This window comes from Carcharhinus amblyrhynchos, chromosome 16 (assembly GCF_965287045.1).
Source record: "Carcharhinus amblyrhynchos chromosome 16, sCarAmb.v2.hapA, whole genome shotgun sequence".
Classification (NCBI taxonomy): domain Eukaryota; kingdom Metazoa; phylum Chordata; class Chondrichthyes; order Carcharhiniformes; family Carcharhinidae; genus Carcharhinus; species Carcharhinus amblyrhynchos.
Genome location: NC_137339.1, coordinates 9851443 through 9865959, shown reverse-complemented (window position 1 = coordinate 9865959; position 14517 = coordinate 9851443). Strand labels below are relative to the sequence as shown.

The following is a 14517-nucleotide window of genomic DNA, read 5'->3' as shown; positions in this document are numbered from 1 at the left end:
CTATTGATTCAAATAGAGGGAAAATTAGAATATTTCTGGAATGTGCTACCTGAACTCGTGTAAGTTTTAGTTTACAGTAATGTTTCTTAAAGGTAATTTTAGTTATGATGTCAACTGTGGCTCAGTTGGTAGCATCCTCACCTCTGATTTGGAAGATTGTGGGTTCAGTTCCCGATCCAGGACTTTAGCTCAAGAATCAAAAGTGACACTTCAGTGCATTAGTAAGGGAGTGCTACACTGTTGGAAGTGCCATCTTTCAGATGAGATGTTAAACTGAAGTTCTATCTGCCCCCACGAGCGAACTTAAAAGATTTTGTGACACTCTTAAGGAAGAGCAAGGGAACTAGCGCCAGTGTCCCTGCCAATATTCACCCTCATTCAACATTACAAAAGCAGTTCACCTATTCACACTGCTATTTGTGGCAGCTTGCAGTGTGCAAGTTGATTCCTCCTTTACAATAGTAACTAAACTTGATGTGCTTAAATGGCTGTAAAGCATTTTGGAATGACCTGTGATCGTGAAGGGCACTTTATAAATATGGACCTAATTCTTCTCTTTATTTCCTCTTTTTGAGAGAGTTTGTTTGCAAAGAAATAGGATAGCAAGTGGAAATACTCATAAATTTTATTCGTGGATAAATTTTTAATTAGACCATTGCTCAATGTAATTCATGCATGGTATAATAGAGGTCATTTTCAAATATATCAAAGCATGCTAAGAGGCTCAAATGGCTCAACATCCTTTGCCTGTAATAACGTTCCCATTTAAAACAAGTAGAATGCTTTAAGATTTCTTGCATTCCCTTTTCCCCAAGTGTTGAGTTTTATTGATACTTTCATCTTGAGAGCTGTTCAATCACAGTAAAGGAGGAGGGAGGGTATATCGTAAGATTGATTTGACGATACGGTTGTGCATATAATGGAAGTTAGTTTGCAATCAAATTGGTCCAATGGAAAACTCTTGCTAACAATAGAATGGTCAAATCCAGTCAAAAAAACTGCTAATCTCTTGTGAGAGTAAAAACAGAAAGTGCTATGTTACAACTGGGTGAGGAGGAATAAGCTGGTTCCCCAGTTTTCCAACCTCCTCGGTTGGTCACAACAGAGATTTGTTTAAAATCCTTTTCCAGTGATACCTGTTCCCAATCCAAATGTATTTTTATATGGAGCCAATTTAACCAGCTTTCTTGAGTCAAGGCAAGAGCAAGTTTATTAGTCACTATCACCTGAGGAAAATAAAGACATACATACATACGCAGCTCAGAAATGAGAAGTTGAACCCAAATAAAAGATTTAAAAATATATACAAATCAGCCTTTGGCTTGTCTATGAAGCATAGATAATGGCATATTGTGGTTGGTAAGTTGGGTGATTTCAGTAGAACTGATTTTGGCAAATTCTGTTGAAGATCTGTTGGCTTGTCTCGGAACGAGAAATAGCCCGGATCTCTCTGCAAGGTTAATTGAAGAGGCTGTCTTGTTTCTTTCTGTTCATGTCTGCCAGACCACCTGCCTCCAGCGAGAGAGAGAGAGAGATAGCCTGTTGTCAATTTTGCTGTTTTTCTGCATTTCAGTGGTTGTGAGCCAATTTTTAATCCATTTTCTCTGTGAATTCCAAAGTGGGGCGATAGTCATGTTTTGCTTTTATCTCAGATCCTTTTACATATTCTAAAAATTAAATCAATGGGAGAAGGGTGTTTTTGGATGTCTGATGAGATGTATGAAACAGTCTCCATTGTCCTCACCAACCCAGGAGATTGTCCAGCCTCTTGCATTTTTCATATATTTCTTTCAAATGTCCTTTTGGAAGTCCTTTTGGCACCTCTTCAGGTGCTAAATTCCATATCCTCCCAGGAAAGATCTGTCATCATAATCGACATAGGGCCTTTTCAGAAGGTGATCACTTTGCAGTACCATCCATCTTCTGGTCAGTGCTTACTAATTTGTTTAAAAAAAAATCTTCCTTGAACAGATCAATGTGCCTGAACTCAGCAGGTCTGGCAGCATCTGTAGAGAGAGAAATAGAGTTAATGTTTTGAGTCCGGTATGACCATTCTTTGGAACTTCCTACTTTTATTTCCCAATCTCCAACATTCACAGTTTTTGGCTTAATGAATATCAGTTGCTCATTCTTTGTCCAATGGTTAATTTTCTTAATCATTTAAAAACTTTAACGTGATATGCTTGCATTTATATAACATCTTTCACGTCCTCACATACTAAAACTCTGATGATGAATTACTTCTGAAATGTCACTGTTATTGCGTAAAGTAACGTAGCAAGTTTGGCAACACCAAAGTCCCACAGAGTGGGATAAGATAAGAACCAGTTTATCTGTTTAAATGGTGTTGGCTGAGGGAAAAATGTTAGCCATGACACTGGGAAAATCTCTTGCTCTTTGGATAGTGGAATGAAATTCCTTTTAGCTACTTTTTACACAAAAATCCTCACCATGAAAATGTACAATTAACGTGCCATATTTTACAATTGGATTAGGAAATGTAATTTTTAAAAAATTGACTACTTTAAAAAGAATACATTAGAATGATACCTTTCACAATCTTGGGATGGCCAAAAATGTGTGGCACGGTGGCACAATGGTTAGCACTGTTGCCTCACGGTGCCAGAGACCCGGGTTCGATTCCTACCTTGAGTCACTGTCTATGTGGAATTTGCACATTCTCCTCATGTCTGCATGGGTTTCCTCCAGGTGCTCTGGTTTCCTCCCACAGTCCAAAAGATGTACAGGTTAGGTGAATTAGCCAAATTCTCCCTTAGTGTACCCGAACAGGCACTGTAATGTGGTGACTAGGGGATTTTCATGTTAACTTAATTGCAGTGTGAATGTAAGCCAACTTGTGACTAATAAATAAACATTATTTTAACTTTTGTTCCACAATTAACTTTCAGTGTAGTAATGTAGGGGAATGGGATTCACAATCTGCACACATTAATGTCTCTCAAACTGCAGAATAGCCTATTTAAGTGAGGTTAGTGTGTTAGTGTTATTGGCCAGACTCTCCTGCCCTTCGAATAGTGTCGTGGGATCTTTACTGAGGATGCCTTGGTTTAATTTTCCAGCTAAGAAACGGAACTTCCAACCATTCAGCACTCCCTTAGTACTGCACTAAAATGTCAGCTTTAAATTCTTGCTGAAATCTCTAGTGTGGGGCCTTTCTCTTCCTTAGGACTCCCAGAGCATAATTTATAGCCAAAGAATTACTTCTGAAATGTGATTGCTCTTGTTTTATGGGTAATGGTGGATGATTCAGTAGTTTAACATAGATGCTCATATCCTTCCTATACTAAGCACTGATTCTGTTTCCAGTGCAAAATCCAGATTGACAAGACAGTCATTTGGACCATCCCAGCTCAACTACTTAACCTACAGTCCATCACAACTGTCAAATAATTCCAACCTTTTACCCACAGTAGTCTTTCAGTAGCCATGGTTACTTGTTAGCACAGATATGATGGATTGAATAGCCTGCTGTGCTATATCCTTCTTTTATGATGGCTCAGATATTTTTGCTTTTCTCTGCTTGTTTGCAATATAGTCACAATGTGGAGATGCCGTAGTTGGACTGGGGTAAACACAGCAAGAAGTCTCAACACCAGTTTAAAGTCCAACAGATTTATTTGGTAGCAAAAAGCCACTAGCTTTTGGTGCCCTCCGAAAGCTAGTAGCTTTTGCTGCTAAATAAACCTGTTGGACTTCAACCTGGTGTTGTGAGACTTCTTACTGGGCTTGCAATATACCCATTGTTACTCACGGAGAACATGGACATATTGATGAAAGCATAAAGGTGTAATCATTTACTCTCAATAAGACATCAATAAAATTTAAAACACTCCTTGAAAGAAAGGGCATTCAAGTAATAAAACCTATGAAGAGTAATTTCATCAGGGTGATATTGGGAATCTGAAAACTTTGACTCTGATGAGAAAATATAGATACTAAGGCCTATTCCATTGGAGCAGAGATGGTGAAGACTGAGACTTAATAATTATGAAGGGTTATGGTAAGATGAGAAATAAACTTGTTGCCTTGGCCAGGGGGAAAGTAATGACACATCATCAATGCACAATTGGCAGTGGAGTGAGACAATATGGAATTTTCTTCATCCAGCAGATTCTTGGAGCATTGAATGCTTTGTCATGGGGAGTATACCAAGAATGATCATGATATTTTAGGGGAAAACTAGATTGTATTTGAGTCTGAGAGAGATAAAGGGCTATGGTAAAATAGTGGGATGTAGGATGAGTTTTAAATTGCTTTAGCACAAGTTGGTACTGACAAGAAGGGCTGAATTGTTGAATTCTATGTTGTAAATGTTGGTTCTGTGAAAAGGAGGGAGAGGGAGGGAGCTTGGAAACAGTTGGCCAATGAAGAGGTTGCATAATGGGGTTTTTTTTAGGTTGATGTTTTATGGATTAGAACAATGTCGGATAGAATAAGAAGACTCTCCAATCCTAAAGCAAACATCCTTATAAATCATCCTCGAAGCATCAATATGATTTAAGACCTATTGATTTTTTTAAATGTTCATTCATGGGTGTCACTGGGTAGGACACCATTTATTACCCATCCTTAATTGCCCTTGAGATAGTGGTGATGAGTTGCCTTCTTGAACCGTCGCAGTCTATGATAAGATAATACTTGAAACTGCACAGAATTTACACCTTGGAAAAGTCTGTACCGGGACTATGCTCCACATAAGTTTCTTCCCATTTTACTGCATCTGTCTCCATCGGGATAACTTTCCATTCCTTTCTCTCTCGTGTTTATTTAGCTTCCTGTTAATGCATCTGTGCTATTTATCTCAACTGCTTTGTGGTAGCAATTTCCACATTCTAACCACTCTGAGTAAAACAGTTCCTCCTGAATTCCTGATTGAGTTTATTCGTTATATATTGGACAGAATTTTCTCTCTTTTTTTCTGTTCTTTCTGTTGGTTCAGTTTCATCTTCCTCCTTTTTTGTCTTTTATTTGATTTTCTTTTGATTCTTTCTCTAATATTCCCTTGAGATTGTTAATTTCCCTCTGCAGCTTTCTGCTTGGTTATACCTTTTCACACTTTGCTTTGACCTGGTTCCACAGTGCTGTGATATTGGTGGCTTTGGGCCCTGACTGGAGTGCTTTATCCCCTCTATCATTTAGACCCAGCACTTCATGTTTTTTGCTGGCACTTCATGTTTATTGCTATGACCATAGGCACGTAAGAACAAGGAGCAGGAGAGGGCCATTTGGCCCCTTGAGTCTGCTCCACCATTCAGTAAGATCGTGGCTGATCTTTGTGTGAACTCAGCCCACCATAACCTTTAATTCCTTTACTGATCAAAAATCTATCTATCCTTGCCTTAAAAACATTCAATGAGGTAGCCTCAACTGTTTCGCTGGACCGGGAATTCCACAGATTCACAAGCCTTTGGGTGAAGAAGTTCGTCCTCAACTCGGGCCTGAATCTGCTCCCCCTTATTTTGAGGCAGTGCCCCCTAGTTCTCGTTTCACCTGCCACTGGAAACAACATCCCTGTGTCTAGACGTATAAGATGATGAATGGGATGGATAGGATAGAGGTGGAGAGACTCTTCCCGCTCAAAAAATGACAGTAGGACTAGGGGGCACAGCCTCAAGATAAAGGGGGGGCGGTTTAGAACGGAGTTGAGGAGGAACTTCTTCACTCAAAGGGTGGTGAATCTCTGGAATTCTCTGCCCGTTGAAGTGGTGGAGGCTGCCTCGCTAAATATTTTTAAGACATGGGTTGATGGGTTTTTGATAAGAGAGGGGATTAAGGGTTATGGGGAGAGGGCGGGAAAGTGGAACTGAGCCACGACAGATCAGCCATGATCTTATTGAATGGCGGGGCAGGCTCGAAGGGCCAGATGGCCTACTCCTGCTCCTATTTCTTATGTTCTTATGTTCTTATTTTATCTATTCTCTTCATAATCTTATGTTTCCATAAGATATTCCCTCATTCTTCTGAATTGCAATGAGAATAGTCCTAGTCTACTTAGTCTCTCTTCATAAGCCAATCCTCTCAACTCCAGAATCAACCTAGTGAATCACCTCTGCACCCTGTCTAGTACCACTATATCCTTTCTCAAGTAAGGAGACCAAATCTGTACACAGTACTCCAGGTGTGGCCTCACCAGCACCTTATACAGCTGCAACATAACCTCTCTGTTTTTAAACTCCATCCCTCTAGCAATGAAGGACAAAACTCTATTTGTCTTCTTAATTACCTGCTGCACCTGCAGACCAACTTTTTGTGATTCATGCACAAGGACACGCAGGTCTGCACAGTAACATGCTTCAAGTTTTTACCATTTGAATAATAGTCTACTTCGCTGTTATTCCTACCAAAATAGATGATCTCACATTTAGCTACATTGTATTCTATCCGCCAGACCCTTGCCCACTCAGCTTAGACTATCTATATCCCTTTGCAGACTTTGTGTCCTCTACAAACATCCACCATGTGGATGACACTCAATTTTTGGAGAAAGGTTGAGTACGTGTTTCTGGAGAGGCTGGGATTTGAAGATTGGTTTCTTTGTCTGTGCGCAGTGCAGTTGTGTGAAATGGGTGTGCCCCATATTGAATAGTTCAATAAGAATACAGTCCCATTTCACACTATTGTGAAATGATAAATTTTGTATCAGACACTCATGACAAGTTTTGACTATTTAACACACCCTGCCACAACTTGAGTAAATGTGCATGTTCTAAACATGCAATAAAAAATGCTGATTCCAATGTTGAAGATGATAAAAGATTTGTGGCGATATATTGTTTAGCATAACGCTGTGGACAGTTTATCTTTAACAGTGGAGCTGTGTTTATAAAGGTATTTCCATAAATAAGGGTTCTTGATCACCCACAAACAAATCGCTCTATTTGGTGTAGAAGTAAAATCTTTCGTGATGGACCCTGATTTATCTGAAAATTATTTTGATGTTTTTACAGGGGAAAAACTGGTTGAGATGAAAGCACAGGTTTGCAACCTAGTAACTCCACCCAAAACTATATTTAAAGTAAGGTTTATTTAGTAGTCACAAGTAAGGTTTACGTAACACTGCAATGAAGTTACTGTGAAATTCCCCTAGTCGCCACAGTCTGGCGCCTGCTTGGGTAATGCACCTAACCAGCACATCTTTCAGAATGTGGGAGGAAACCTGAGCACCCGGAGGAAACCCACATAGATACGGGGAAGACGTGCAAACTCCACACAGTGTGACCGAAGCCGGGAATCGAACCCAGGTATCTGGCGCTTTGAAGCAGCAGTGCTAACCACTATGCTTCTGCCCGTTTCTGTGTGCTACTGTAAATTGATTGTTGTTTCCTTGCACGATCCTAGGAGACTGGTTTGAAATCTAGCCTCTGCTAGAACATGTGTTCGGACTTCCTGAATTAGCTAAATTGTGGTACAAGGCTGAGTGAAGTGCTGCATCAAAAGATGAAGGAAGAAATATCTTCCTGCAATGCTATAACTTCTCTTGGGAGTTGGATTAGCATGAAGATGTTACTGTAAAGGTGGACAGTCAGTGCACAACTGAATTGGGTATAATTAAAAGGAAAAAGTGGCAGTATCAGTCAATATCACAACCATTTTACATGCCACACTTATCAAAATGATCAGCTATTCTGTTTATGCTGATGAAATCCAGTATTTTGAGAATACAGAAATCCCTTTCCAGATGGGGCAAAACAATACTTATTATAGATAGTCTCATTCAGTTGTTGGCTGATGATTTAGGAAAGTTTTGATCCATTTTCATGTGACATTGTTTGATGGGAGTAAGAGAGGAGATGGAGAAATAGAAGTTTGAAAACAGAGTTCACCAAAGACATGATAAAGTGTCTAATGTACACAGCAAATAGGATCGGTGGAAGCAGCTGGAACCTCAGCTGCTGGTCATAAGAACTTAAGAAGTAGGAGCAGGAGTAGGCCATCCGGCCCCTCGAGCCTGCCCTGCTATTCAGTAAGATCATGGCTGATCTTTTTCTGGACTCGGCTCCACTTATCTGCCTGCTCACCATAACCCTTAATTCCTTTACTGTTCAAAAATGTATCTATCCTTGCCTTAAAAACATTCAACGAGGTAGCCTCAGCTGCTTCACTGAGCAGGGAATTCCACAGATTCACAACCCTTTGTGTGAAGAAATTCCTCCTCAACTCAGTCCTAAATCTGCTTCCCCTTATTTTGAGGCTATGCCCCCTAGTTCTAGTTTCACCTGCCAGTGGAAACAACTTCCCTGCTTCTATCTTGTCTATTCCCTTCATAATCTTATATGTTTCTATAAGATCTCCCCTCATTCTTCTGAATTCCAATGAGTATAGCCCCAGTCTTCTCGGTCTCTCCTCATAAGCCAACCCTCTCAACTCTGGAATCAACCTAGTGAATCTCCTCTGTAACCCCTCCAGTGCCAGAATATCCTTTCTCAAGCAAGGAGACCAAAACTGTACACAGTACTCCAGGTGTGGCCTCACCAGCACCTTAAACAGCCGCATCATAATCTCGCTGATTTTAAACTCCATCCCTCTAGCAATGAAGGACAAAATTTCATTTGCCTTTTGTAATTTTGAATATCAGACGATCCAATTGAGGCATATGTATGCTACTGTCTCCAGCTGTTCCCTATCTCTTTGTTTTCTACCCTCTCCCTGGGGAAGTGAGGGGGGAATGGTGGAATGAGGAGAAAAGTCACTCTTCAAACATTGCTTTAGAGACAGAGTCAGTGTTGCCCCTTTAATAGAGAAAGCTGCCTCCGAAATTGAAATGATTGGGCAAGTCTTGTACAGTGTTGCATAATGGTGTAGGAAGGTAATCTTATATACATTGCTTGAAATGAACTGACGCCAAACTTAAATATTGGTGCACATAAACTAATGTGAATTAACAACAGGAGTAGGCCACTCAGCCACACACTTACCCTTTCCTCCACTCTTTTCTAGGGAAAAGAATTCCTCAAGTTAACGACCCTCAGAGAAAAAAATGTCTTCTCATCTCCGCCTTAGTAAGTAGTCTCACAACACCAGGTTAAAGTCCAACAGATTTATTTGGTAGCACGAGCTTTCGGAGTGTTGCTCCTTCATTGGGTGAGAGTGCCAAAAGCTTGTGATTCCAAATAAACCTGTTGAACTTTAACCTGATGTTGTGACACTACTCACTGCGCCTACCCCTGTCCAATGCTGGCAATTCCACATCATCGTCTCCATCTTAAATGAGAGACCCCCTTTTAAATAGTTCTCGTCTCATGTAAGGAGAAGCATCCTCTTATCATTTACCAGGGCGATATGGTGGCAAGCACTGTTGCCTCATAATGCCAGGGACCTGGGTTCAATTCCTGGCTTGGGTCGCTGCCAACGTGGAGCCTGCACGTTCTCTCTGTGTCTGTATGGGTTTCCTCCGGGTACTCCGGTTTCCTCCCACGGTCCAGAGATGTGCAGATTATTTGGATTGGTAAATGTGTGAGGTTATGGAGATAGGGAGGGGCTGGGCCTGGATAAGATGCTCTTTCAGAGAATCAGTGCAGATTTGATGGGCCGAATGACCTTCTTCTGCACTCTATTGGATAAAAACCCTGTCAAGTCCCCTCAGGATCTTGTATATTTCAATAAGATCTCACCTCTCATTCTTCTAACTCTAGTAGATACAGGTCTAATCTTTCCCAATAAGATAACTCTTTGTCCCAGATGTCAGTCAAGTGGACCATCTCTGAATTGCTTTTAATACAATTATATACTTGAGTAAGGAGAGAAGAATTTTAGATGTGGCCTCACCAACTTCCTGTACAGCTGTAGCAAAGCTTTTATATTCCTTAATCGCTACTTGTCACTTCCTCAAAGAGCTCTAATAAATCAGCCAATCGTGCTTTCCCTTCCGCAAAACCATGTTGACTCCACCTGGTTGCATTAATATTTTCTGAATGCCTTCTATAAGTTCCTTAATAATAAATTCTAGTGTTTTCTCTCTGATGGATGTTAGGCTAACTGGTTGTAGATTTCTCATTTCTGACTGCATCTTTTCTGAAATAGAGGAGTGACATTCAGTATTTTCCAATATGGTGAGGTCTTTCCAAAATCTAGGGAATTTTGCAAAATTATGACAAAACATTGACAAGCACTGTCTGCAACTAATAAGCTAATGAAGTTGCTAATGTTAGGGTAATGCTATATAAAGTACAAAAACTGTTTTCAAATTCTTAATTCATTATGTGGATTGCTAAGCGCTGCTTTTAAGTAATCTACATTTTCACTAACAATCTGTACATTTATAAATTGATTACAGAAAAATAGTTGTTCTTACTGGATTTTTGTTCCTAATATCCTGGAAGCCTGTTCTGGCTTTCAAAGTTACACAGGTTCCTGGCTGAAAGTTTGGGGATGCAGCCTCGTCCCATGCTTCTCAAAGAATTCTACAACACAAGGCCATTTGACACCATGCCCTCAGTGATTCAATCGGTCTTGCTCCCTTGTTCCTCCTTTGTAACTCTGCAAATTTTTCCTTTTCAGCTATATCTCCAGTTCCATTTTGAAAGTTACTATTGAATCTTTTTCTTCACCCTTTCGGACTGTGAATCCCAGATTCTAACTTACTGTGGGGTGGGGATTGGAAGCAAATCCTCCATGTTGCCTCTGTTCTCTACGATCTGTGTTCCCTGCTTTACCTTCTTGCCAGTGGAAACCATTACTGTTTACCAACACTTATCAAAAACCCCTTATTGATTTGTATACTTACATTGTGTTCGAATCATGGTGGCACAGTGGTTAGCGCTGCTGCCTCACAGCACCAGGGACCCAGGTTCAATTCTGGCCCCAGGTCACTGGGTGGAATTTGAATGTTCTCCCCGTGTCTGCCTGGGTTTCCTTGGGAAGCTCCGGTTTCCTCCCACAGTCCAGAGATGTGCGGTTTAGGTTGATTGGCCATGCTAAATTCACCTTAGTGTCAGGGGATTAGCAGGGTAAATATGTGGGGTTACGGGAATAGGGCCTGATTGGGATTGTGGTCAGTGCAGACTCAATGAGCTGAATAGCTTCCTCTTGCACCGTAGGGATTCTATGAAATCATCCTTTAACCTCCATCTCTCCTGTTCTTAAAAGAAGCAATCTTCTTTAGTCTTTCCACATAACTGGTATGAGTTAAATAAGCTTCTATCAATGTTAATGGCCCTCAAGAATGGACAGAGGGAACTTGCCTCTTATTTTTTTCTTTTCCTTTTCTGCTTTCCTTTTAGGACGTTTCCTGAATTTGATTCCTTCTTCCCTGTTGCTATTACAGAGATTGGGAATTGCTTTGGGAAATAGTAAGTTTGGGCTCCCATTGGTTTAGCAGGAGTCCAAACATGCAGTAGTGTTTGATGACCAACACTGTGCATCACCCTCAATCGAAATTAAGTGAACAGTGTGCTCCCTGATCAAATCCTGAAAGCGGCCAGTGTAAATGTTACGAGTGTTTTTGTGCCTTGTGAAATTTTATGTTATGGGTCTTTATTTTAAAAGATTTGATTCCCCCTCGTTTTACTCATTCTACTTGTTGCCATTAGCTCAAAAGGATTGGTACCCTATGAACTGTTTTTACATACTTCTCTCTTGACAGGTGAGCAAATCACAGAGAGAAAAGAAGCTTTGGAACATTCAGACACGGGACCACTGGCCACAAGTAAGTCATAGCAGTGTCCTGTGCAGATGTTTCTTGCACAGTAGCTGTAAATATTTTAGTTAAAGGTGCTTTAACTGAAACTACTCTTGTTGGATTTATAACTTGTAAATAAAATTGAAGCTCCTCCCCCCCACCCCGAACTATTGTTTCCTCCAACAACTCTAAAACACTCCAGTGTCTCTCCACATTCCAGTTATTTTATAGCCTAAGGTAAATAGTTTAATCCTGAATTTTAGGCAGTTTTGTCACCAGTTTCCTTTGAATTTAAGGATGTTTGTGTCCCAGAAGCGAAGGGCAAGAGAGTGAATGTCCCTGTTCCTACATTTTGTTACATTGCAAGTGATTACTTTGGCTCAAGTACTAAGGACAGGCCCCCCACAGAGTATCTGCTCTCATTGAGAATTGGTGCAGCAAATGCTGAATTGCTATAGCTTCACCCTCACTGCAGCGTCAAGACACTGGCCAACACCCTCTCGGAGAGAAACATCGAAACATCAGAAGTTTGGTTAAAAAACAGAAAATGCTGGAAAATCTCAGCAGGCCTGACAGCTTCCGTGAGTCTAATTATTAATACTATGTAGACCAAAGATGTGCGAGTTAGATTGATTGGCCCTACTAAATTGCCCCTAATGTCAGGGGGACTAGCTAGGGTAAATACATGGGGTTATGGGGATAGGACCTGGGTGGGATTGTGTTTGGTGCAGGCTCGATGGGCCAAATGGCCCTCTCCACTGTAGAATTCTATGGTATCCTTATTCTCTAAGAATATTTTTTTTTAATTTTCAGCACCTCAAGTTGTTCCAGAACAATTGTCACCCAATACAGTGCAACAAGGGACCATTGTGAAAAATGGTAGGATAATCACAAGTGAAATATTAAAATCTTAAAACAAGCTTAGTGCATTCACTTTATCTTAGCCAATCATTTTATGTGGTAATATACATTTTAATCTACAGGAGTAACACTGATATAACATTTAACTGTCATGTGGTTTTGCTTCAAAAGAAGTGTACATCAGAACTTGTCTGAAGACTCAGACATACTGTCATCTCTGAGGGATGTACGTGTGCAAGGTTCCAGGAAATGATTAGTTAAATTTAGTTAGATTTCCTGCTGCCATTTGGTTAGAAATGGTTGTTCGAATTCCCGCTGGCAATTTCCATGCAATAGATCGTTTGGAAGATGGTGCAGCAGTGTAGCTGAAGATAAGATTTAGGCCCTCCACCATAGGATACCCTCCTGGCGTTTGCTGTGAATAGTACTAACATGGGTGAGATACAAAAGGATGACTGACGTCTGTGGAACAACAGCCTTAGCTTCAGGGGATAAAGTTAACCTGGAAATAAAATGCATGGAAGATGTAGCAATGCTCGAGTTTTGACTCCTGTCCTTTCTTTCCCCGGCACAGTGGCACAAACTGCTGCCTCACAGCGCCAGGGACCTGATTTTAATCCAGCCTCAGGTGACTGTCTGTGTGGAGTTTGCATGTTCTGACCATGTCTGCGTGTGTTTCCTCCAGGTGCTCTGGTTTCCTCCCACAGTCCAAAGATGTGTGGATTCGGGTAAATTGCTCCTTAGTGTCAGGGGGACTAGGACCTGGGTAGGATTGAGGTTGGTGCAGACTCAGTGGACCGAATGGCCTAATTCTACTCCTATATCTTGTGAACTTATGAATTTCTACGGCAAAATGGTGGAGCTGTGGTAGAATTCTAATTGATAATTGGAAACCTTATAAACAGGGCCTGCGTTATATATTCACGAGAAGTTATATTGTGGAATGGGACACCAAAAACCATCACAAAATGCCCCTACAATCCCATGTAATAAAAATGGAATTTGACCTGTTTAGTCAGTGCAACCAGCTGTTCTGAATTGAGAGCAATTTTAGCAACATGCATGTTCAATATTGAACTGCACTGGAATTGTTTTATTAGTAATGTGTGCACACGAAAGCAAACCAATTGCAGTTACAAAGGCAAGAGTTATATTTTAAGCAAACAATTTCATTTGGTACATAATCCCACAAATAAATCATGAGTTTTTGTGGTATGTAACATGTCCCAGTAAAGCAATTTTGCATAAAGTCCAGTGGCAGTGACGAAAATGTCCTGCTCCAGCTGTCAGTTCTTGAGGAATTTGCTCCTTTACTGTCTCTTGTTATTGTGTAATGGATGTTGGCTTTGACCACCAAGATGGCACTGTAACCTCAGTCTTCTGGTTTCCAGCCTTACCCCAGAGCTTTCAGTATGTAGCTTATGCTGACACATCCATGTAGCACATACAAAAATAGAAATTAGGAGTGGGAGTAGACCATCAGGTCCCTCAAACCTGCTGTACCATTCAATATTATCATGGCTGAACTGATTGTGGCCTCAACTCCACACTCCGCCAACCCCTAATAATGTTTGAATCCCTCAAGAATCTATCTACCTCTGCCTTGACCCTGCCCCCTCCACTCTGGGGGGGAAAAGAACTCCAAAGATTCACAATCTGAGATTAAGAAAAAACTCCTCATCTACTTCTACATTTCGGTGCCTTGCAAGGCTGTGTCCTCAGCTCCTTACTGTACCCCTTATGCACTTATGATTGTGTGGTAAAATTCTGCTCCAACTCCATTTTTAAGTTTGCTGATGACACCATCTTACTGAATCAGGTCTCAAACATTGAAGAGACGGAGCACAAGAAAGAGAGAATCTGGTGAAATGGTGCGGTGTCAATAATCTCTCCCTCAATGTCAGTGAAACGTAGGAGTTAGTCACCAACTTCAGGAAGCATAGTGGAGAACATGCCCCTTTCCACTTCAGCATTGATATAGAAATGGTGGAGAGCTTCAAGTGTCATGGTGTCCAAGT

The 14517-nt window shown here is 40.8% G+C and overlaps 1 protein-coding gene across 4 annotated transcripts in view; it reads left to right on the top strand.

Annotated features, from left to right (window-relative positions):
• The window catches only part of ncoa6 (nuclear receptor coactivator 6), a 57500-nt gene that overhangs the window by 36328 nt on the left and 6655 nt on the right, over positions 1–14517 (top strand). For all 4 annotated transcript variants that reach the window (XM_080204676.1, XM_080204677.1, XM_080204674.1 and 1 more), the window contains 2 exons: positions 11603–11665; positions 12452–12517. In XM_080204676.1, coding sequence (XP_080060802.1) covers positions 11603–11665; positions 12452–12517 — 129 coding nt within the window. The remainder of the gene's footprint in view (positions 1–11602; positions 11666–12451; positions 12518–14517) is intronic.